This window comes from Siniperca chuatsi, linkage group LG21 (genome assembly GCF_020085105.1).
Source record: "Siniperca chuatsi isolate FFG_IHB_CAS linkage group LG21, ASM2008510v1, whole genome shotgun sequence".
Classification (NCBI taxonomy): Eukaryota; Metazoa; Chordata; class Actinopteri; order Centrarchiformes; family Sinipercidae; genus Siniperca; species Siniperca chuatsi.
This window is the reverse complement of record NC_058062.1, coordinates 25,030,733-25,055,835: the sequence shown is the minus strand read 5'-3', so window position 1 is coordinate 25,055,835 and position 25,103 is coordinate 25,030,733. Positions and strand designations below refer to the sequence as shown.

The 25,103-nt window shown below is 43.6% G+C and overlaps 1 protein-coding gene across 2 annotated transcripts in view; it reads left to right on the top strand.

Annotated features, from left to right (window-relative positions):
• The window catches only part of prr12b (proline rich 12b), a 46,263-nt gene that overhangs the window by 7,076 nt on the left and 14,084 nt on the right, over positions 1–25,103 (top strand). For both annotated transcript variants that reach the window (XM_044182766.1, XM_044182767.1), the window contains exons 2-12: positions 2,285–2,442; positions 6,721–6,882; positions 7,091–11,667; positions 12,526–12,735; positions 14,271–14,345; positions 16,544–17,378; positions 18,262–18,884; positions 18,969–19,085; positions 20,600–20,733; positions 20,854–21,908; positions 22,016–22,135. In XM_044182766.1, the coding sequence (XP_044038701.1) occupies positions 2,285–2,442; positions 6,721–6,882; positions 7,091–11,667; positions 12,526–12,735; positions 14,271–14,345; positions 16,544–17,378; positions 18,262–18,884; positions 18,969–19,085; positions 20,600–20,733; positions 20,854–21,908; positions 22,016–22,135 (8,066 nt within the window). The remainder of the gene's footprint in view (positions 1–2,284; positions 2,443–6,720; positions 6,883–7,090; positions 11,668–12,525; positions 12,736–14,270; positions 14,346–16,543; positions 17,379–18,261; positions 18,885–18,968; positions 19,086–20,599; positions 20,734–20,853; positions 21,909–22,015; positions 22,136–25,103) is intronic.

Genomic DNA, 25,103 nt, shown 5'->3' with positions numbered 1-25,103 from the left:
AATCCATATTTTAGGTAGCTGTACTTTCTGTTTAAGGCTGTTTTTAAATTTTTGCCATCTTCAGTGTCTTCATCTTCAGTTGGCCTTTTTTCATCAGCCCCAGTAAAAAACGTTTTAGTGTAGCCCGTTTCTTCATTTTTAATCATGCTAGCTATTATCCTAAAGAAACTAACTGCCTTGCCACAGACATGACAGCGAACTAAACCCTTTGTGTTATGACTGCATATTTACAGTTTTAATTACTTTATTGAAAAAAATACTCTTCAAATATTTAAATGAATTTCTCTCTGTGGTATTGTCACAGACACGCCAGGCTCCACTACACCACACACACACCGCACTCCCTCACCCGAGTACTAATTCCCATCACCTGTCACCTATCACACACCTGCACCTAATCATTCACTCCACTCCCCTATAAATCACAACCCCTCACCACAGTCAGTGTCTGGTCTCGTTTGAATGAAGGACAGAACTCTTTCTCCTGCCTCCATTACGCCACGGACTCATCTACGTCTCAGCCACACGCCTACTCAACTCCAGAGCCCCGATCCCGGTTCCGACCATCTCCAGTCTCCTGTGAGTGTCGCTCCAGATCCCGGTCCCGTGTGTCTCCACTCTCCAGTGTGTAACTACTCCACCCCAGAGCTCCTCGTCTCCCAGCCAAAGGACGGTAGCATTATCATCATCACATTACCGTTGTTTGCAATAAAGATCTCTCAGTTTCTTCACGGTGTCTCCGGTCTGTTCTGTCCGTAACAGGTATACAATGGAAAATAACATGTAACAAAGAGTTTCCCTTCGGGGATCAATAAAGTATTTCTGATTCTGATTCTGAAAATAAGTAGAGATTTCTAGGAACATTCATAACAACATATACTGCCAGTTACACTCTCTGACCCGGTACCCGCCCGCCGCCCTTGGGTTGGGAACCTCTGGATTAGAGAAGCTTTAAAGCCAGAGTGTTGGGATCACTGATAGATTGATAGATAGATGCTTTATTAATCCTGAAGGAAACTTGGGATATAGTGGAAGCAACACACTCAAAAATAGACTGTATGTACATATCTCACAGATGTAGCGGAACAGTGAGATAAAGGGGACTGGATGCATACGTTACCAGTACTACAGAGAGCCATGTTAAATCCTCAGTAGTGGTGCTTCAGGGGTGGCTTTTGTTCAATGTTCAATTGGCAATGTTCATGGGTGGGAAGCTAGTGAGAGCTTATGTCCTTGTCGTAACAGTGGTTGGTCTGCCCACTCTCATGTTTACGACATGTATGATGGCATGCGAAGGTTAAAACTACAGTGCATTGATAATATGACACCATATCCATTAAAGACTGCCTCTAGTCAAAAATGTGTTGTGCTTATAGATACTTCAGTGTGATGTTAGAGCTTCACTGTGCAGAATGATGTACGTGCAGAGTTTGTTTTCACTTCCATGTGTTTAAGGAGGAAAGTTTCTCTGTGCTCATCTAATCTCAGTTTAACACCCCAAAGTTTGTGGCATCACAACTAGTTTGGAGGCAATCATGATCCAGTATGCAACTTACACAGTGTGATGTGGAAACTTGAAACCTCCAGGTCACATACACTGAAAATGGGCTTTTAAAGGGAAGTAGGAGACATCCTGTGTCCAGCAGTTAAACTTCTGAAATGAAAAATATTTACATTTTCATATATTCTGGGTTTTTCAGTCATAGATGTCATTTTTACAGAGGAAATTGAACTTTTTTGTGGAAAAACCATGTCAGAAACAAATTATTATTCAAATCAGAATATTTTTATATATCATAAAACATCTGAAGGGCTTCTTTTAGACTTTGGCTGACTTGAGGCATCCATCTTTATTATTTTTTTGCACGTATTAGTTTTCACAAAATTGTAGTTACGACTTGAATGCTGATGTTGTTGGCAACTAGTAATTACAGTAACTTCCATATGACATTACATTCCATATGATGTATTAGTAACAACAAAAGTGAAAATTTTACGAGCCAGTAGAGTACAGAAACAGAAAACCCCATGGACATGCTTCAGCTTTTCAGAAGGGATGAACAAATACTACAAATGCTAGTGGAAACGATGCCACATGTAGGCAAGAATCTTGTATTTTGCATTTTTGATAGACAGTGAAAGTGGGTTGCGGATGCTCTAAACAGGTAAATGGACTACTAAACTGTAGGCCCAACAGTCCGACCTGTCCAGTATAAGACAGCAGACTGTTGTTGTAAATAAGGGCCTTTATAAAAGTCAAAACTAATAACCATGTGTCCCTCAGCCTCGTGTATGGGAGCTCCAGGTCGTCCCATCCAGATTCAGAGCTGCTCCACCGGCAAGCCTATGGCACCCCTCACCCCCTCCAGGGATACACAACCAACCACCACCCAGGAAGCTCCAGGCAGGGCGGGGGCTGGGGTGCTGCTGGACGCACGCTTGGTAAGGATTCATTGGATAGTATATCTTTAGATATGCAAATCTAGAAATACTATATTTCTTTCTATGTATAGTGTAGTCTGTATTTGGACAGTGATATTTGCTGACATAATTTAAGGATATTTACATTCAAATCAGATGTGTTTCTATCCATAGTCCAGGTGTGAGATTTGTATTTACTATTTCTGTTTTTGAACTCTTCCAACACACATCACTGTTGGCGACTGTTGATTACCTGTAGGTGAGAGTGAATGGTTGCCTGTCTGGCCTGGCTAAGTGTCAGCCCTGTGGTAGACTGGTGACCTGTCTGTGGTATACCCTGCTTCTTGACCAGTGTCAGTCGCCTATAACCCTTCCAAAGGTTAAATAGGTATAGATAATGGATGGATGGATGGAACTGTCATTATTTCCATATATTTTCAGCTAGAAACTTCAGTAACATTTTATAATACAGCTCGCGATTTGCAGTCTAATTTTGTTGTATGAATCAGGTACTAATAAAATACTTACTGGTTCCTACTGGTACATAAATGTAGGTACAGTGGAAGAAAACAAGACTATGCGGAATAAGGGAGTAACAATTGTACATGTTAGAGGAAAGGAGAAATAAATTATACTCTAAGTATTATTGTAAATACTGCCTATAGGGTACAGTAGTGGGAAACAAAAGTGAAAAGTAAAGGAAAAATAGTGTTAACAATACTAATATTCTGTGGAACCTATATATTTCAGTACAGTTATGATATACTACAAAAACTGTGGGGATACAGTAATGGAAGGGGCTTTTGGGAAAATCTCTCAAAACTCAGATGGTTATTGAAGAACATATAAAATATATGGGTTACGTTCCCAACATGCCCACAGGTTTAATCACCAATGCTGGGTACAGCAATGTGGTTTTGCGGTAGGAGTAAAAATAAAAGTATTCAAGACTGATATATTGCTATATATGACATTATTAGCATTTTAATACTGATGCAACAATATGTAACTATAACAGTTCTAGGACACATGCAGTGATACTGTGATCGCAGGTTGAAACTCATTTACTAAACTTTTAATAAATTCTGATTCTCCTCACACGGTTCTCTTTACGTCTCACTACTGTCACATAGAAAACACAGCTTGAAAAACATTTAATACAGGGCAGACACTGAGTGCAGATATCACCTATGAGCCTTCTGCTCACAATAATAAGCTTTTGTAAGCACCTGTAAAGGAACACACCAGGCTGGTCAAAACTGAAAGCAGAACAAGTATGGAAGCTGGGAAAAAACTATGAAAGAGTAACAATTGCCCAACTCAGTGTCATGTTAGACAGTGTGAGGTTCCAACAGACTGTAGTGCAGCAGTTCAGAGGCAGAGGCATGCCAAACTTGGACTTGTCACACAAAGTTTTTTTTTTACCCAAGGTGAGGTGTCTGGCTAGGGAAAATATTTCAGTAGGTGTGAAATAGATGAAAATCTACGGCCTGATGTGAATGACCAGCAAAATATGTAGTGGTACACAAGCTACCTAAAATTGTTAATTTTAACTTAAGTTGTTTTAATAATATATTCATGTATTAATATATTTGATAAGTTATTACAAAGAATGAAGTTTACCTCATTTGGTTTGTATCTTCTCTTACAGTTTTTATACTACCAAGACAAACCATATGTCAAATTGTGCAGAGATTCTTGTATATGTCTCATGGCTTTTCTTATTGATAACTTTCACTCCCATTAATTCAATTTATTTATATTGCGCCAATTCATAACAGAAGTTATCTCACTGCACTTTTCCTATAGAGCAGGTCTAGGCCGTACTCTTTATAATATTATTTACAGAGACCCAACAAATCCCACCATGAGCAAGCACTTGGCCACAGTGGCAAGAAAAAACTACCTTTAAGAGGCAGAAACCTTGGACCGAACCAGACTCAATGGCAGGCGGCCATCCGCCGCTGCCGTGTTAGGTTTTGAGAGAGGGGGGGGGTTCAGAGAGATAGAGGAGAGAGAGAGGTTATAAGAGAGAGAGAGAGAGGTTTTGGGGCAGGGGGGTGGGGGAGAGAGAGGCACAAAGAAATACCACCTAGAATTTTTTTAAATAGTAGTAATGTAATTGGTGTGGTAATATTAATAAATTAATAATAATAATAATAGTAATGGGAATGACAGCTATAGGAATAATAATGACAGTATTAGTAACAGAGCCAATAACAACAACTGTAGTAGCAGTTGTCGAGCAGGAACACAGGGACAGCAAGTGGCCCACAACCACAGATCCAGTCTCTGCAGCTCCGGAGGCAGAAATACCTGCTGAAATCAACAGAAGGAGAGAGGAGAAAAACAAGAAAGCACAAAACTATGGGAGAGAGAAGATGTCGAGTTAGTAACATGCAGTAATGGGATAAAAATGCATACAGATGGAGAGGATGAGAGAGGAAAGAGGGATGCGTCATGGGAAGTCTCCCAGCAGTCTAGGCCTATAGCAGCATAACTAAGAGATGGTTCAGGACTCACCCAAGCCAGCCCTAACTATAAGCTTTATCACAGAGGAAAGTCTTAAGCCTACTCTTAAATGTGGAGATGGTATCTGCCCCCCGAACCCAAACTGGGATCTGATTCCACAGGAGAGGAGCTTGATAACTGAAGGCTCTGGCTCCCATTCTACTTTTGGAGACTCTAGGAACCACGAGTAACCCTGCATTCTGGGAGCACAGTGTTCTAGTCGGATAATATTATGTATTATGAGATCTTTAAGATACGATGGTGCCAGACCATTAAGAGCTTTGTAGGTGAGGAGAAGGATTTTAAATTCTATTCTGGATTTTACAGGGAGCCAGTGCAGAGAAGCTAATATTGGAATCATGTCAGTCATGTTTCATTCTGAAAAGTCAGCTTTTCAACAACCAACATGGCACGTCTCTTCTCTGACATGACTTTTCCTAGTTCTTGTCAGTACACGTGCCGCAGCATTTTGGATCAACTGGAGAATCTTAAGGGACTTATTCAGTCAACCTGATAATAAGGAATTGCAATAGTCCAATCTAGAAGTAACAAATGCATGCACAAGTTTGAGACAGGGTGTGCCTGATTTTTGCAATGTTGCGTAGGTGAAAGAAGGCAGTCCTTGATCTTTGTTTCATGTGAGTTAAAGGATAAATCTTAATCAAAAATAACTCTGAGGTTCCTTATCGTGGTGCTGGAGGCCAGGGCAATACCATCTAGAGTAACTACGTATATCTTTAGATAATGTGTCTCTGAGGTGTTTGGGGCCAAATACAATAACTTCAGTTTTGTCTGAGTTTAACATCAGAAAATTGCAGGTCATCCAGGTCTTTATGTCTCTAAGGCATGCCTGAAGTTTAGCTAACTGGTTAGTTTGATCTGGCTTGATCGATAGATATAAATGGGTATCATCTGCATAACAATGAAAGTTTATAGAGTGTTTCCTAATAATATTGCCTATCGGAAGCATATATAAGGTAAAAATAATCGGTCCAAGCACAGAACCTTGCAGAACTAACTTTGGTGTGCACTGAGGACTCACCGCCAACATGTACAAACTGAGATCGATCTGATAGATAGGATTTAAACCAGCTTAGTTTTAATTACAATTATAAGTCAACAATACATATTTTATCATTCTCAGTATGATAATATTGATAAACAATATGCAAGCTCGTAATTATTAAATTGATAGGCAATGAGAGTTAAGGCTCTGTTTTAATGGTGCAACCATGGCGCAGTGCTACATCTTGTGCAGAGTGTTTCCAGGCGTACCTCCTGCTTTTGCTCATAGAAGTGTTGTGGCGGCAAGTGCCAAGCAGTTGGTTACAGTGGAATATAAATGAAGGGTAGGGTGATTAATTGCAAATTTCTCAACCATTTAGATTACTTATCACATATCTTCTAAACAGCTGTGCCAGTCACAGTGTTACATGATGAAAATGGTTCACCAAATGAGAAAAGAGACTTGTTGTCTGTCCAGATAGGAAAATCATATTATTGTCTGGATGGTGCAGAGATGCAGGATGTAAATACATGGCACCACACAATTACAGCCAAAGCAGGATGTCAGCTTCTCTGTGTAAAATCTCTGTGCCCTGTGTTCATTTTTATTTTGCAACGCAGGGATCTACATAGTAATTGCCACTTAGAGTTTCTGACTGTTATTTGCCAAAATAAAAGTAGCACAATAAAATAGAAGTAAAAGTTTTGTTAAACAGTTTATATGATGATATAATCTATGATATAATTTGTATGAATTAAGTGGGGTTTGTGGTTTGTTGCTAGGCCTATCGGGACTGTTTGATGCCAGCCTCCACCATGCCAGCCCCTCGGGTCCTGACCCCTCCGTCATGAATCTGATTTCAGCTCTGGAGTCCCGGGGTCCACAGCCCCCACCCTCTGCTTCCTCTCTCCTCTCTCAGTTTCGTACTCCCTCTTGGCAGACTGGTGAGTGTCAGCTTGTTAGCAGAACGCTACACTTGAAACAAATTTGTCGTTAGTTCTTGTTACCATTGAAATACTATTATTCCTAAATATTAATAATTTCATCTGCAAAAATATCCAAATATCCAAAAACCAAAAAGTTTTTTTATTTTTTTATTTGAATAGTGACTTGCATTGACCAACACTGTCCATGTAATGTTGTGTCCTGTAGCAATGCATACACCGGCCCCAGCGGAGCTCTTTATTTCAGGGGCTCTTCCGGGTTCCAGCTCCTTCCCCTCCTCCTCAGCCCTTTCTGCATACCAGCATCCTGGCTCCTTCTCTGGACGATCTTTCACTCCCTCACTATCCCTGCAGGACACGCCTACATTTAGCCCGACTTCCAATGGTTTACTATCCCCCCATGATCCCCTGCTGCACATCAAAACACCCTCCCAGTCCAGCTTGGGCTTTGATCGCTTGCTGTCTTCCCAGAGTGCCACCTACCGGGGCTCCCAGGAGCCTCAGGCCCCTCCTCAGGCCCAAGCCCCTTCCACCTCCTCCAGTTGCCACCTGCCCCCTTCCCAGTTCAATCTGTTGTCCTCCCAGCTCCACAACCAGTCCTCCCAGCTTTATAATGCCTCCATGTTCTCTTCCACAACAGCCCTGCCGCCCACGGCCCCTCCTCTGCCCCAGCCTCCTCCAGAGAGGGCAGTTTCCCGGCAGGATAGTGTGATTAAGCATTACCAACGCTCATCCCCAGCCCAGTCCACAACACTCCCCCTACAGCAATATGTCAGCTGTGGTGGGTCATCGAGCTACCAGCAAATAGGCAGCCACCGCCGGCATTCTGGAGTGTCCTGCAGTCCCCTGGGGGACCAGAGCCCATCCTCTGACCCCAAGCCCACACCACGGATGGAATCCAAGACGTATCGACCTATCATCCAAACTCCTTACACATCCTCGTCCTCCAGCTCCTCAACCTCCTCCTCATCAGGCACTAAGGAAGCCAAGAGTTCCAGCTCTAGTAGTGGCTACTCCTCTTCGGGCTCAGCATCATCCTCTTCCCGTACTCCACACACTCCACCATCAGCCTCCTCCGCCTCCTCTTCATCCTCTTCTAGTTCCAAGACAAGCACAGGCTCCTTGTCTGCTCCCTCTCGTCAGCAGCCCCCACCTCAGTCAGCACCGGCACCACCTCCTCTACCAGTGGTGTCATCCACCCTTGCTCAACAGCCAGCACCCAAACAATGCCTTTCCACCTATGGCTCTTCGTCTGTGGCCAAATCTAGTACAGGCCTACCAGACCAGACCCCTCCCCAGCAACATGCCCAGTCCTACTCTCCCAACCAGCCTCCATCTACACACATGGCCCAGTCCTATGGAGGCTTCAACTCACCTCATGCCCAGGACCTGAGCTCTGGGGCAGGGGGCACTGGAGGGAAGGCCTTCACTGGTATAGGCTCAGGGGGACGCTCGTTTTCTGCAGAAATAGTCTTTGGGGACTCAAGCTTTGGCTCAGCTTCTCATAGAAGAGCAGGCAGTCCTTCCTTAGGTTATGGGAGTGCTGGAGGATCAACAGGAAGTGGACCCATATCAGGAGCTGCTACACATGGCAGTGTAGTTGGATCTGCAGGATCAGGGAGCGGGGCTGCTAGTGTTGGTAATGGAGGCAGCAGCTCTTACCACCTGCCTGAGTCTAGTTCCTCGCCCTCCATAAATCCTACTATTAGTCGCCCTGGATTGCACTCTCCTGCTTCTGCTCGCCCTGCACAGTCCCCTGGAGGTTCAGGGGCCACCAAATACTTGTCCTCCATCCTCACTCCTGCTTTTATGTCCTCACCACAAGGTTTCCCTGATACACGGCAAGCACAGAGCCAGTCCTACCACTCAACACCACCCAAGCCAAAAACAGAGACCAACATGCTGGGAGTTGAGCGATCCCAAGATGTGGAAGAGGATGATGATGATTTCCTCATCCACCACTTACTACATGCCCAGAGCTCAACTTCCCATCAATCTCAGCATCACCCACCTCCTCAGCAATTACCCCAGTCGCACCCACAGGCTAGGGATGGGGAAGGCAAGGGGGTGACCTATGACATTAACAAGATCTCAGAAGAGCGCTACCACCTTCAGAGTGTCATTCGCACCAATAACACCACCAGCAGCTCAGGTCCTGGAACGGCAATTGGTGATGCAGCAAGTGGCTTAAACAGTCAGTTGGAAATATCACAGAAGAAACAGCAGCAGACCAAGTCAGAATTGACCATATCAAAGTCCACTGCTGGAGGGGTAGGAGGGGTCACTGACTCTCTTTCCCATACTACCCACTCCCATCAACAACAGCTTAACTCCCTGGGATCTGTGGTCCATTATGGAAGAGGGGACCCCTACACACAGCACCCACACTCCCAACATTCCCATCACACCTCACATGTGTCCACACACGCTCAGCAACACTCTCGGCATACCCAGCACACACAGCACTCTCAACATTCTCAGCATAGCCATCCCCATTCCCACTCACACAGCCACCCTCACATGGAGCTGAAGAAGCCTTCAGATGCAAATGACAATGCCTACTTGTGTAACACACCAGATGTGCAGCAGGCTCGACAAAGCCAGGTCCCCCTCTCTCTGATGGATACGCCACCAGACCCTCCCCAGCAAACTCACATGCTGCAGTCTGTCCTTTCCCATACCACCCGCACCAAGATGGACCCCCAACAAGCCCCTCCACAGCAACAGCAGCAGCAGCAGCAGCAGCATCCTTTGAGCCAGCAGGCTATGATAGGTTCAGCCGGAGGAGCAGGTCCTGCTGGGGTGGAATCCCACCCACAGAACCAGTCCTCACAGTTGCAACTCCAGCTCCAGACTCAGGGTATAGATACCCACTATAGCCTTGGAGCCCAGCCAAGAGATCAAACCCGAGCCAGTCAGAACTCAGTGTCTCCGCTAGAAATGCTAGAACAATCACTTTCCCGGACAAACAGCAGAGACAGCGGAGGAGCTCTGGACAGAACTGTGGTTGGGGTGAATGTTACAGGAGGGGATGGAGGTGGTGGAGACAGACATAGACAGCAGCACAGACTTACACCCCACCACCATCCCCAACAAACAGCCTCTGATCTCCATGACTTCCTCTCTGAACCAGATATGGGCTTGTCCACCCCCTCACACCTGCACCACCTCAACCAACCACAGGCCCATGCCCACCCCCATGCCCACCACCAACAGCAAGCACACACTCACCATCAGCTGTCACACTCTCAGTTAGCTCACCCACACTCCCACCGGATGGCAGCAAATATGGGAACTCCGCAACAACAGCAACAGCCCCAACAAAGAGAGCCTGAAACCCAGCTGTCACACTCCCAGTTAGACCAGCTCAAACAGCACCAGTTTGACACAGTGAGCCCAGTGGGTGAAGTACAGAATCAAGCTCAGCAGCAGCAGCAACAGCAGCAGCAGCAGCAACGGTTTGCGCCTCTAACATCCATCTGCTTTCCAGACTCTCTCTTACACGATGAAGACCGCTCTTTCTTTCCTGAGATGGAGGACATGTTTTGTTCAGCTGATTACAAGTCAAGCTGTGCTGGGGATTCAGGGGCAGGACAGGCTGCTCAAGAAAGCCTTACCCAGGGTCATGGGCAGGGGCAAGAGGGTATGGAGGCCTTAAAAACAGGAGGTGCTGGAGAGGGCTATGATATAGTTGGTCATCATGGTGATCAAGGCTATGGACAGTACTGCCACAGCCTTCCAGGAACAGGAAATGGCAATCTGCACTTAGACCTTGACTCTATGAAGACCCATGAGCTTCCCTCCACTGTGAATACTGACCAGCTTGGCCTCATCCAATCCCAAACTACTACCATGGGAATGAGTTCAGCAGTTCAAGGGGAGAGCTCAGTCAACAAGATGATGGGAACTGTGGGAGTGGGTGGAAGTTCAAGCACTACTAGTTTGACCTCACCTATCTTCTGTTCCTCTCGACCCAAGAAACTGCTGAAGACCAGCTCATTTCATTTACTCAAACAGCGGCGTGAGCCACAACCTCAAACAAAGAAAAACTATGCGCAGGAGTACGAATTTGAGGACGATGAGGATAAAGCTGATGCTCCAGCTGATATTCGCCTCAACAGTCGACGCCTTCCTGACCTGCTCCCTGACTTGGTGTCTAGTTGTAGGAAGGCTGGTGGGGCATCAGGAGTAAGTGGGCTCAGTCCACTGATGGGTGACATGGACTTCTGCCACCCCTCCAGCTACTCTTCCCTTGGACACCCTCCACAACTCCTCCCCAACGATGGACCTAAAAAAAGAGGCAGGAAACCAACTAAACCAAAACGTGAAGGCCCTCCTCGCCCACGAGGTAGACCACGCATACGTCCTCTTCCAGAGCCTCCTTACTGCAGGGGGCTGATGGGATCAGTGGCTGGAGAAAGTAGGAGGGGTCGCGGGCGGGGTCGAGGGCGAGGCAGGAGGGAGGAAGGGCTTGTGGAAATGCATCAAGATATGAACAAAGCACAAAGCCTCCCATATCACCATCAGCAGCAGCATCAACAGCAACAGTTCAGCCAACAGCAGCATCTCCAACAGCATCCACACCAACATCACAGACAGCAGGCAGACCACCACCAAGCACCACAACAACTGCAACAACAGCATCACCTGCAACATCAGCAGCAGCATGTTTCCTGTCCTCACCACCAACCGCATCATCAACAGCAGCAACATCAACAACATCATCATCAGCAACAACAGCAACAATCCCAGCAGCCGCAGCAGGATCCAATCAGACCTATCAAGGTAATAGTTGACAAAAGAAGAGATAATCTGGGCCTGTACTTATCAAGAACCATAGAGTCAATCCTTGAAAGTTTGAATGGGGTAAAATTGGTCTTAGCTTGGAGTAGGACAGTAATAAACTTCCTGTCTGCACTGTCTGCAAAGAAGTTCTCTGATGATGAATTCACTCACAGACGATCTCCGAAATGTAAAAAGGAAGTCATGTTGTGTATGTAATTTATCTGGTAAACCTGACTTTTAGTTCTGTGGATGTTTAAGTTTTTGCTTTTAAATATGACGTTATATATACATTTTGTTACTTAAATTGTAACAAAAGCTAGACCTAAATAGATTTGATACCCCATCCCCTGGGTAAAATATGATCACTTGTGGTTATATGACAAGTAACTGTGCCACGTGGTTGAATCAGAGTGAAAACATTTCAGTACTGAGGCAAATACAATCAGGAATTTAAAAAATACAGCAATACAATGAAATAAAATAAAACTAAATTAAATTAAACCCCCAACAATAAAGATAATTACTAATAATAAAACAGATACAAAATCTTGGCAATAAAACAGATTACTAGAATTAATAAAATGCTTTTTTGAAATGATACGTTTTGAGAAGTGATTTAAATTTAAATTAAATTAGATTCGTCTAAAAGCAAAACTGAACAAAAAAGTTGTGCTTAGCATTAGAAGTGTTATATATCTCTGTGAAACCAGCCCCTGAGTTTTAACATAACCAGCATCAGTGGCTTATGTTGTAGATATCCAAGGTAGTCATATTACAGTAATTCCAACAGAACAAATGTTGCATACTTTATGCTGAAAGCCCTGCTGAATGTCTTAATCCAACCTGTCTGTCTCTCAGATCAAACTGCCTGTTCCGACCATGCTTCCATCAGAATCCTTGTTGAGGACAGACTCACTGTCCAGCACCGAGCCAGTTCTGTCTGATGGATCAGTGGGGTCAGCGCCATCTCTGGGCCTGAGTCCTGGACCCAGCACCGCCATGGACATCAGTAGAAATGAGCTGAACCAGACTCAAGACAAGATGATGAATCAGCAGAAAGCTGGAGAGGTAAAGAGCACACATTCACAATAGAAATAGGAACACCTGGCAGAGTTGATTAAATCTCTGTATTTTATCCTAGATGATTCAATGCATGGGCTAGTGACTGTTCAGTTCTATCTGCTCATTAGTTGCACTGGCAAAGCTCCTTTATTAATTTCTTTCTGACAAATGCTGAACTTGTCTTTGTTGTGAAAAAAACTATTTGAAGTGTAAATTTATTTATAATCATTTCAATGCCAAGTATTACACTTTTCAAAGGTTTGAAAGGATGGTGAGTACCTTATAGGCAAAGGCGCTATACAAGTACAGTCCATTTACTATTTACTTTCATGAATTCAATACAGATTTTACCATGTCAATTTGAATGGACTGGCACTGTGCGATGTGTAACCAAAGCTGAGAGTTTTGTCATCTCCCCTGTCAAATTATACACAACAGCTTGAGGGGGAGTGGCTTTTTTACCGGGGAAGGGCAAAATGACAAATGTCTTGCAAAGAAAAAGTATTGTTTGAGCAGGAATTGGAGGCTGGTGAACACTGAATTTATTTATTCAAAAAGGGGACTTTTTTGGGAGAGTAGAGCTTACCACCCGATATTAACTTAAAAGAAGAATATATCCTTTTGTTTAAAGTAATCCATAGTATCAGTAAGCAATACTATCCTTGTAATCATATAGCATCATGCAGGTTACTTACATCTTGCATCTCTTGTTGAGGTCTGTCACTTACTTCTTGATGTCAGGATGTGTGGGAGAAGGAGCTGTACATATGAAGAAGGGCTGCAGAGGACCTGTGTATGACAGCTTCAACTTTGTATTTCATGTTAGAGTGAACTGAAAGCTAGTTGCCTCAGCAACAGTGAGACATACAATGCAGTCAATATTTTGACTGTTAAGGGACGCCTTACGTTTCCAAATCAAGTCAGACTGATATACGGTCCAGTGAGTAAGTATTTGAACAGATATCCAGTCACTGTGCTGGCTCTATATTGAGGCAGTTTGGATTTTACCCATTAACCAGGGACTGAGGTTAAAGTGCTGACTCAGCTACATCTGTAGAACTCAGCCCGTTACAAAACCTAGTCAATGCAGCAGGGCAATGATCCTTAATATGGGGCAGCCAAAGCAACCAAGGAGTTTTTAAGGGCTACACATTGAATTGTTTTTGACTGGCGTAGTCAGTCAGAAGACAACTGAGCCTGTGTTTAGAACCAGACTGAAGGCAAAATGCAGCACAGACATGGCAGAGCATCACCAGGGTCTCACCAAGTGTCTGCTGATGTCTGTGAGCTGTGGACTTCAGTTACTGACTGCAAAGGATTGCAACTAAATATTAAATATAATGATTTTGTTTAGGTTTATGTTAATTTGTCATTACTTTTTGTTCCTTGAAATTTGGGAGACAATGTACAAAAAGGATCACATAACGTTGTTGATCATCTAAAGAAAATGTAAACTTTATACATAACAATCTCTCTAAAGAGTTTGACTTAACCTTTGCTAAATAGATTTTTGAAAGCAGTTTTCTCTGATGTTAACACAGATGGCGTGGAAGAAAGAAATTGATGATCCACTGAATCCTGAAGCCTGGGCTGCTATGCAGAAACTCTCCAGTTCAGTAAGTTGCTTCACACCCTCTACAAAAATGAGCAAAGCCAGGAGCTTCATATATAATTCATACCTCATCCATTCAAACTCAAGCCTCTGGTAGAGAGAGCAACACATTCTCTACCTTCTTCACACCTCAGGTGCCTATAGGCACCAGTGCCAGTAGCTGTGTAAAAAGGTAGAATTTTGCCCTGGTATTTGTTAAAACTAAATGAAAGAAATGATTTGGTGGTGTAGTCTCCAGTGGAAAAAAACACAGCATTTTAATGTTCAGTCATGTTTTTGTGATTTAAGGTTTGGAGAGAAGGAGGTTATAGTTGACTGACAGCCAGCTCTCTCTGACTGACAAAAGAGAGAGGAGAGAGATGGCTGTTACCAGGGCAGCTGTTGCCATGGTTACTACATTTTTCAGTGCAGGACCCTTGCTGCCACCTGCTGTCTGTTAAGCTTTATTACCCATAGCTTAGTGGTCAGGGCCTGTATTTATTGAACTGCTTAAAGTTCAGTTGAGTAAAAGTAAAAATCCTTCACTTTTATTCCTACTCACATATTTCAGATTAAAGATGCTCTGAATATTAAGAGAGCTCCAGAGGCGAGCACACCATGTTTTGGAATGATTGTACAATATAGCATTGGACATGATGAATAGCTGAACCAATATGCAATCCTCAGTGGTGCAAACAACAAGAATAAAGCTGTCACTGATTTTGTTTGCAATCACTTTTCATGCATCTTCACTGTCTGCACTTCTCAGCGTGGTGCTAATTTGCCCGTATAGTTTCACTGTACCTCTACCAACAGCAGAATTATTTTCTTTTTTTTCTTTTTGTGTCCATTCATGTTGTTTCCATTTCAGACAATTATTTCACAATATATTAAATTGTTGTTCATTTCGCATGTTAATTGCCACTGGATATATTAAAGATTTCACACAAATAATGTAAACTTAAAAAAGAATTGTAAATGTTTTTGCAGAATAACATATCACTGAGTAAAATGTAAGGATGAACAGTGTAGCAGTAAATTCTAGTCTCTGATTGACTGTTCTTGCTCTGAGCATACATGTGATCACTTCAGGTATAACAGAAATGTGTGGTGAGATAATTCTTCATGTTCGCTTCAGGGGCTTCAGGGATTTTCTGCAAATGAGTGTCAGTAATTGGAAACAACACAAAATCAGCCAGGAATAATCAGACTAGTTAAGTGCATATATCCAAAATCTTTTAAACAGAAAATCTGCCAATTGGGTGAGATCATTTCACAACATCTGATACAATTAATTAGTTAATCAATTAGTCAGTAGATTTTGATACTTGATTAATCATCGATTAATCATTAATTTGTTTTTCAAGCAAAATGCCTAACAGCATAGTCCCAGCTGTTCTTTTCTTATGTGATAGTAAACGTAAAAGTGAATATCTTTAGGGTTTGGACTGTTGGTCGGACATAAGATATTTTATTACATCATGTTGGACCACTATTTTCTGACATTTTATAGACCAAATGATTAGTCAGTTAATTGAGAAATTAATCTGATTAATTAATGATAAACATGTCAGGTCAGAATCTTTTTTTATTCTAGAGGTGTGATCTGTCACATTTGTCTAGAAGATTCAGAAAAAAGGGAAACTACAGCTATATATCACAGCACTGGCAGAATTGGTTGTAGTTTAAAGGTTCACAAATCAATATTTTTATATGAACAATGGGTCAAATGATTATGTGTATAATGAAATTGGGATGAACTTACAGAGAATTATTAACAACTCTGCAGTTCCCCTCAGCACCATGGAACGTGTCAGTGTCTTTCAGCTCATTGTTTTGGTTTTACCGTCTGCAAGTTTACTGTTTGGGTTCAGTCTCACCGCTCTCATCAACCTGCTTTCCAGCAGCAGCAGGCGGCTGTTTCCAGAGAAGAAGAAGCTGTAAAAAGCCTCTGAACACTGTCTGCTAACATATTCACAATAACCATAACGTTATAAGGTGATAAAGTTATGCTGCTGCTGCCTAGTGGTAAAAAAATCAATTGATGCTGCTTTAAAGACAGATAAGTCCTGTCGAGTGATCATGAGACCAAATTACTAGTTGAAACTGTTTTTTGCAGTGTACAGAGGAATACAGCTAGCTGACAAACCATGCCAGTACAGTGGACAAGGAGTGACAACATCATAAAGCACTCATCAGTGATGAGATTCTGCTCTTTTGCAGGCTGATGAGAAGGCTTTCGACTTCAAACCTGGCTTCATGGCCTCTTTTTTGGACTTCCTGAAGACAGGCAAAAAACAGTCAGGCCTTGAACTGGGACATGATGGAGGCGAGCAGGAAGCCCTGAACCCATGTTCCTCTCTGAAGGGAGGGATCAGGCCCTTTTCCCCGCCTCCTCCTCCCCTACCACCAACTCCTCCACAGCAGCCTCCAGGAACATTCAGCGAGGGAGGGCAGGGCGAGGGAGCGGACCTGGCTCTCAGCAGCTGCCCAAGTCCCTGCAAGCCTCTGGATGAGGAGCTAAAAAGGAACCTGGAGACGCTGCCCTCCTTCTCCTCTGATGAGGAGGACTCAGTCAGTAAGAACCAGGACCTGCAGAAGAGCATCTCATCTGCCATTTCTGCCCTTTATGACACCCCACACTCTTTGGCTGCTGCAATGGCTTCTGCCATGGTCAAGGCCCCACCCACTCTGTCCCCGCCTACCCCACAGGAACCGCCACTCAGCCCCCCTCTCCCTGCCATGCCTCCCCTCATCCCCAGTATGGAGAACGGAAAAGAGGAGGTGCTCACGTACCCTCAGCATCACACACAGGACAAGGAAGAACAAAAATTGGTCCCCCCACAGTCGAAAAGAGAAGAAGCAGAGGAGAGGGAGGTTGAGCAAGGAGGAGAAGAGGAGGAGGAGGGAGGAGGGGAGACTGCAGAAAATGAAGAAATAATGAGAGAATCACAGAATCTGCAGCAGGGAGCCCTGGAAGAGCAGGAGGAAGTGGGGGAGGAAGAGGAGGAGGAAAGGATGTCTGAAGTGCAGATTTTGGAGGTTCCTAAGGTCGAAGGTAATGTATGTGTCTGTTTTCTTTAAAACTCCTTTAACAAGGAATGTTAACTGAAAGTCAACTTCTCTCTCTTGTCTTGAAAGTTCATTCTTGACCTTGGAAATAGTTACCACTCACTAGCTTTTTTCAGAGCTTTCAGCTGCATCTCGTGGCCTTCATCAGCAAATGGAGTTTGGAGTCAGTTGTCATGGAGTTGGTTCACCTGTTATACCGTGACCTGGTTGTATATGCCTCTGTTTAAAGATGTTCTCTGGTGTCAGGTGTCAATGTCCTCCTTGATTTTTCTCTGGACCCTTTGATGCTTTATGTCCGACACATTTCTCACTCATCCATACACTTCTTACTCACACTTAGAAGACCAGCTGAACGCCAGTGGATCTCTTCTCAAGGCATTGTGGAATAGCAGGCAGCGCAAAATTGAAGGAGGAGTTGAAAGCTACTTTTTTTAGTTTGACCTAAGTTTCACTCTTGGGTCACGCGATGACATCTGAACCAACTGCATGACAACTGAGCCAACAACCCCATTCACTGATGAGGACCATGAGAAAGCTGAGTGGACCTTGATTTAATATTATTTAAATAAAATAAATCAATTGGCAGTGTTCATGGGTGGTGGGAGACAGGTGAAGGATTGTGTTGTTGTTGCTGCACTCCTACCGCCTGGTGGGGGTGGGGGGTCCTGCACGAAGCGGTGATGGATGTGATATCATGAGCTTGTTACTCCCTCCCGGTGAAGCTCCTGGCCAGCAGGTGAAAGGAAGCAGCAGAAACACCCCAAACCAGGGAATGAAAATGCAATCTCAAAGTCATTTCATGTGATCTTAAAAACTTGCCGCAGTTAGAAGGTAACTTTCTCCTTTCCTCCCCCCACCCTGTTTTTCAGATTCTCCATCAGGAGCTGTGCTTGCTCCTGCACCTCCATCCCCATCACCGTCCATCTCCCCCTCACCACCCATCTACTCTACACCCTCGCCCCTCCCTCCCCTGTGTCTCTCCGTGCCCTCCCCACAGCCGATCCAGCAGGATGAGGAACAGGTGAATCCAACTTATCCTCCTTCTGAGCAGCAGCAGCAGCAGCAGCAGCAGCAGCCCTCCTACCAACTGGCTCCAACTGCAGGCACCTCCCCACCCCCGTCCACCTCCCCCCCGGCCATCCCGTCCTCACCCCTCTCCAACCTTCCCCTGGGCCAGTCCATCCCCCCTCCGTCCACCACACCTCCCCCATCATCCTCTGATCAGGACCAGGAACCTGAAGCTGGACAGCCTTCCCCCTCCTCATCATCCTCTTCCTCACCCTCTTCGTCATCCTCTCCGCCACCATCACCTCCAACCCCGGAAGAGACCCCAGCATCCCAGCGTCTTACCTCCCTCCACCTGGCAAAGAAGCAGGCCGACGCCGCCATAGCTGGGGAGAGTGAAGAGGAGGACAGTGAGAGCGGAGGCGAGGGAATCTTCCGTGAACGGGACGAGTTTGTGGTTCGAACTGAGGACATTGGGACTCTTAAGGTGAGTTCCCCCACAGCTCCCAGGAAGTATGTTTGGTGAATAAATAACTTACCATCAATGATACACACTTGTTTGTGTCACCAGATGGCCTTGCAGACAGGCCGGGAGCCCCCACCCATCTGGAGGGTGCAGAAAGCCTTGCTCCAGAAATTCAGCCCAGAGATCAAAGATGGTCAAAGGCAGTTCTGTGCAACCAGCAATGTGAGTTTTCCAGCAGACATACGTTTAACTCAGGACTCCCGCAGGTTCAGTCAATACTAAATTACCTAGATCACAGAGTCTATGGGTTAAAAATAAATCAGTGGTGTCAGACTTGGTATGATACAAACCAGGGCCCCATTTCTCAAAAGCATCTTGATCGATGATTGTAGAATCCATCTTTCGAACCTAATGGTTGAGGCGCATGCGTACAGCTACAATGTCCCTGGTTTGAGTCCCGTCATTCCCCTCTCTCTCCACACATTTCCTGTCTATACCTTCGCTGTAAGCTGTCCAATAAAGACACAAAATGGCAAAAAAGAGAAATGATTGTAGATTATGTGCCCCCTACCTGCTCGTAGAAGGTTAAGAATGACTTAAGAAGCTCTGGTACCTGCACGAGAAACCCCAAACTTCATGTTTTTATTGTTTCGTTGAGTCCCAATTAGACACTGATCCCTTGTACTCGCCGGGTGTGGCTCCACATTTTGACAAATAAGCGCAGGTCTCAATTAGACCCCGGGTCTGGTTTCTATAGAACTTCTTTGGATGTATTAAACCTTTTAAAACCCACTGGGTCGCCTGCTTGAGCTACTTCTAAGCTGCTTAGATCGTGCATACAAATATAAATGTTTCAGCTGTTGTCAATATGGACATGCTGCTACACATCATTAGAACTGTTAGATTCTCCACAATTCAATCGTTCAGAAGTTTAATTTGTACTTAAGGGCACTAACTGCTTAGAGTAGGAGCTAAATCAATTATCTACAACATTTATGCTGTGTGATTTATGTATCTTTAATATCTGTGGCATGGTGCACAGTTAAATAAGCCATGCTACTTTAACAACATTCTCTTCAGCAGCACAGTCTAGTTTATTGTAGTTTTGGCCACCATTCCTATCAGCGAGGCATAGTGCAGGACAAGCTCTGATGAAGGACAAGGACTGACTGACCCAGTTGCTTGTTGTTGAACTTGAAACAAACCAAATTGATCATTTCTGCACCTATACGCATAGAATCTGGAGTTACGGTACGTAACTAACTTGAAACTGTAAAACAACATAAAACCTGCTGCTGTGAAAAGTGGAGACGATGGTTACGCACTGTAACAGTCCAGCACAGAGCAGAGGAGGCGAGAAAACCAATTAATGGATTTAATCTGATTGGTTTCAGTGCAGTCTGAGAACAGCTGTTTTAGTAGAGCGGAAAAACCTTTATGGGAAAATGGCTTAGCGCATCTTAGACTGAAATCTAAAATTGTTTCCTTAATAGCAGTGAGTGCTCTGTTTACAGTAAGTTGTACACACTAATGTTTGATTTTCCCCTCTATAAGCCATTTAAAGCATCACAGTATAGTATTTAAATTCTCAGAATTCAGACACTGCAATTTGGGACATTTAATCCAGTTTGAGTGATGCTCACTTTTATGCTGTGTCACGTAATTTGATTTTGTTTCATATAGAACAATGCTGTTTACTGAATTGTCATTCTAACTCTTAATGTCTCTTCCCTCAGTATCTGGGTTACTTTGGTGATGCCAAAATGCGCTACCAGCGTTTGTATGTGAAGTTCTTGGAGAATGTCAACAAAAAAGATTATGTCAGAGTGTGTTCTCGAAAGCCGTGGCATAGAGCCGGTCTGACTCTGAGGTAAGGCTACGACTTTGATTTTCTTGTCAAATGTTCTGATTGTTACTCAGAGGCAGGGGCATAAAGACAATTTGATCCAATGATCTGATTATCTTTCTATTTTAACTTACTGATTGACAGGCGCCAGTCACTACCTAAACAGCTGGCCACCATTCACAATCAAACCCCACCTGTGGAGAGAGACGACAGAGAAAAGGAGAGACAGAAAGAGAGAGAGCTGAAGGAGCAGAGAGAAAGAGAAAAAGAACAAAGAGAGAGGGAGCACAGGGAGAAAGTAGAAAAAGAGCAGAAGGAGAGAGAGAGGAGAGAGAGAGAGGAGAGAGAGCAAAAAGAGAAGGAGAAACAGGAGAGGGAGCAGAAAGAGAGGGACAGGAAAGAAATAGAAAAGATGGAGAGGGAGCGGAGAGAAAAGGAGAAAGAAATGGAATGGGAGAAAGAGAGGGAGAGTGAAAGAAGGGAGAAGGAGCAGAAAGAGAGGGAGAGAAGAGAGAAAGAGCAAAAGGACAGGGAGAGAAGAGAATGTGAGAGAGAGCTGAAAGAGAGGGAGAGAAGGAACAGGGAGCAAAGAGAGAAGGAGAAACAGGATAGGGAGCGGAAAGAGAGGGAAAGACAGGAGAGAGAACGAAAAGAGAGGGAGAGACAGGAGAGGGAGCAAAAAGAAAGCGAGAAACGGGAGAGAGAGCAGAAAGAAAAGGAAAAAAAGGAGAGGGAGCAAAGTGAAAGGGAGAGACAGGAGAGAGAGCATAAAGAGAGGGAGAAACTAGAGAGGGAGAGAAGAGAGAAAGAGGGAGAAAAGAGAGAACGGGAGCGGAGAGAAAAGGAGAAACAGGAAAGGGAGCGGCGAGAGGAGAGAGAACAGAAGGAGAAGGAAAGAGAGAAAGAGAGGGAGGAGAAAGAAAAGGAGGGAAGAGAGAGGGAGAAAGAGAAGGAGAAACAAAGGGATCAGGAGAAAGAGAAGAGGGAGAGAGAGGCGCGAGAGAGGAGAGATGGCACAGTGGAGTTTGCAAGGTTGAAGGAGGAGAAGAGAGGAGGAGAGAAGAAGATGGAGCGTCAGTCCAGAGCCAAGACTTCAAAGGACAAGGCAGAGCCTCCTCCCAAGAAGAGGAAGAAGTGGCTGCAGGAGGTGCCATCTTCCTCCTCTGAGTCTGACTCCTCCCCTCCCAGTGATGACGAAGGTCAGCTGTTCTGCGTGTTTGTGTGTATGGTACACACATATTTGTTAATAACATATCAATAAATGCTGCTGTGTTCAGGCCCTCAGCGCGGCGTCTTTGTGTTTTAGGGCCCATGCGGGCTGGAGCTAACAGCCGAGCCATGAGGGAGATGTTCAGGAGCTACGTGGAGATGCTGGTCAGCACAGCACTCGACCCTGATATGATCCAAGCACTGGAGGACACTGATGGTGAGCACTCACATGGAGGAACACAATGAAAGGCTTCAGTGAAATTGTGAATGAATTGAGAACAGAATAGAATGACCTTTTCACTGTTGTCAGTGTGTTACCAGATGGCCACACTGGTTGGTTGGTTTTCAAGGACCATACCAGGGTTTTCGCAAAGTTGACACTTTTCAAAGGCTTCAGTTTGAATGTATTTTCTCTACCTTACAGTTTTTTCCATTAATTGTCGTAGACTCTTAAACTAACCAAGCTGTGTCATGTCACTGTAAACTGTAACTGTGGCTAAACATGTGGTCAAGTTGTGGACTAGAAAGATAAATGTCAAAACACTCCACTAGGCCAGGACTTAAACGGGTGTCTGACGTTTCTATTTAGGTTGACATGTTGGCCTTGAAATGTGGATAAGTGAGGAGATCAGTTCAACCCTCATATGGGCATTTATTGAAACACCATGTGCAGCCAAGTGACAAAAGAACAACAGAAACCAAACACCTAGCCCACCCACCCCTTATATACCCTCCCACCAGTGGTGGAGGAAGCACTCACTTCACAACTTTTTTAATTGAGTAAAAGTACTTGCTTTTAAATATACTTTAAGTATTGAAAGTAAAAGTACTTGTCAAATGTATTTCCTAGTGCAACGGTCTCCATTAAGTATGCCTACTGTTGTTTAATGCGAAAATAGTACAGCTTGTGCCAACAGTCATATATCAGTTATTTGAAAGGTCATTGAGTTTACCCTCTGTGACACAGTTCACACTTGGACGATTCTGTGAATCAGAATTTTCAGGGGTGACCTACAGGCTGAAATGCCATTAAGCAAAATAACACCAAAGGCTGATTATACTTTATATATATATATAAATAATGTTTTATTTAACTGTAAAAACAGCCATCTAATGCAAAACTATTGTACTCTATAGACTGCAGTAAACACATACAAGTCAAAATTGTCTGCCTGAAAAAGGGGGCATTAAACACACCACCTGCACTATTACAACATTACAACAGTAGGCACTGACACAGGACTAACACAGGATTTCAACATATCTCATATCAACATATCTATCACTTTTCTTACAGGAGGTTTGGTTCAATATATGTATGCCAAGGAGGGTTGACAATCTGACATTTTAGTGTAATTAAGACGAAGGTATATTTTAGTCTTAGAATAAAGGAATTTAACAGTTCCAAAATACTGTATATTCAACTTTATAGCGAGTCAATAGTGAACAATATTTTAATTTCCTCACACTATTTTCTAAACTTGGATTTTGGACTTTTCTCCTCCTATTTCCGTAAACTTAACATATTAATATCACTGCCAGAATTTCTTGTTCAGTTTCAGAAGAAGTTGGTTTTCAAAGGTTTTTGAGTCCAGTCTGGCTCTTTTGGGGGAGTCTTTCTGTACTGAATAGCACAGAAAGACAGATTTAGCACGCAGACAAGGGTGTGTTAACCTTCAGAAACAAAGGGGTAGTCAGTCTAGATCCTTTGATCAGTACAATAGTTCTTTAAGTGCAGTGATTTTAAGAGTAAATAATTGGCAGACTTTTTGGAGAAGACCTGGTCTGATTAGGAGAGATAGCATTCATCCCACTTTGGATGGAGCAGCTCTCATATCCAGAAATCTGGCCAAGTTTATTAGTGGACCTAAACCATGTCAACTCAGAGTTCAGACCAGGAAGCAGAGTTGCAGTCCTACACGCTTCTCTGCGCTTCCAGAGCAGTTACCCACCCAAAACTCCTTAGTGACAGTGCCCTCCAACCACTTAAATTAATAAAAACAAAAGTGAACAGAAGAGGAGTTATACATAAAAACCTAAACAAAAACACTGAATTAGCACAACAAAATAGGAGAATTAAATGTGGACTCTTACACATCAGATCTCTGTCATCTATAATAAAAAAACTTTATTTATAGAGCACTTATCAAAACAAAGTACAAAGTGCTTCACAACAAGAGAAATAAAATATCACAGTGAATGACAAAATATAAAGAAATAAAATACATAAAATACACAAAAGCAATAAAATAAACAGCCAGTTCAGGTAAAATCAGGATATGCTTTCAGATAAAAATGTGTTTTGAGAAGAGACTTAAAAGAAGATACTGACTCAGACAACCTAATTTCTTCGGGCAAGTTGTTCCAGAGCCTTGGGGCCCTGATAGCAAAAGCTCTGTCCCCCTTAGTTTTCATCCTGGACTCAGGAACAGACAGGATACCCTTGCCCGAAGATCTCAAACTACGTGAAGGTTCATAAGGGATTACAAGGTCTACAATATAGTCTGGAGCCATGAAGAGCCTTAAAAGTAATCAACAAGATCTTAAAATCAATCCTAAAACAAACAGGGAGCCAATGTAAAGAGGCTAAAACAGGTGTTATGTGGTTGTACTTCTTGGTCCTGGTTAACAGCCGAGCAGCTGAGTTCTGTACAGTCTGCAGTCGTGTCAAAGTGAACAGGCTGTTACAATAATGAAGGCGCAAGGAGATAAAAGCATGTATAACAGTTTCTGCATCACTAAGATTTAAAATAGATCAGATTTTTGCAATGTTTCTGAGGTGATAAAAAAAATGATTGGACAAGCTTAGTGATATGTTGCTCAAAACATAAGTTATTATCAAACAGGACACCAAGATTTCTTGCAACGGGCTTGATATGTTGTGACAGGTTACCAGTAGATGGCAGTATTTGTTTAGTGATGTATTGGGGCCCAATAACAAGGATTTCAGTTTTATTTGAGTTGAGCTGAAGAAAATGTATCGACATCCAATTTTTTATGTCAGACAGGCAGTCCTGCAGAGAACTCAGCATACTAAGGTCAGGGGGCTTGACAGGGAGGTACAACTGTGTGTCATCCGCATAACAATGAAAAGAAATACCATGTCTGCGGATTACATCACCCAAAGGAAGCATGTATAAGGAGAACAGTATTGGTCCCAGAATTGAACCTTGAGGCACACCGTA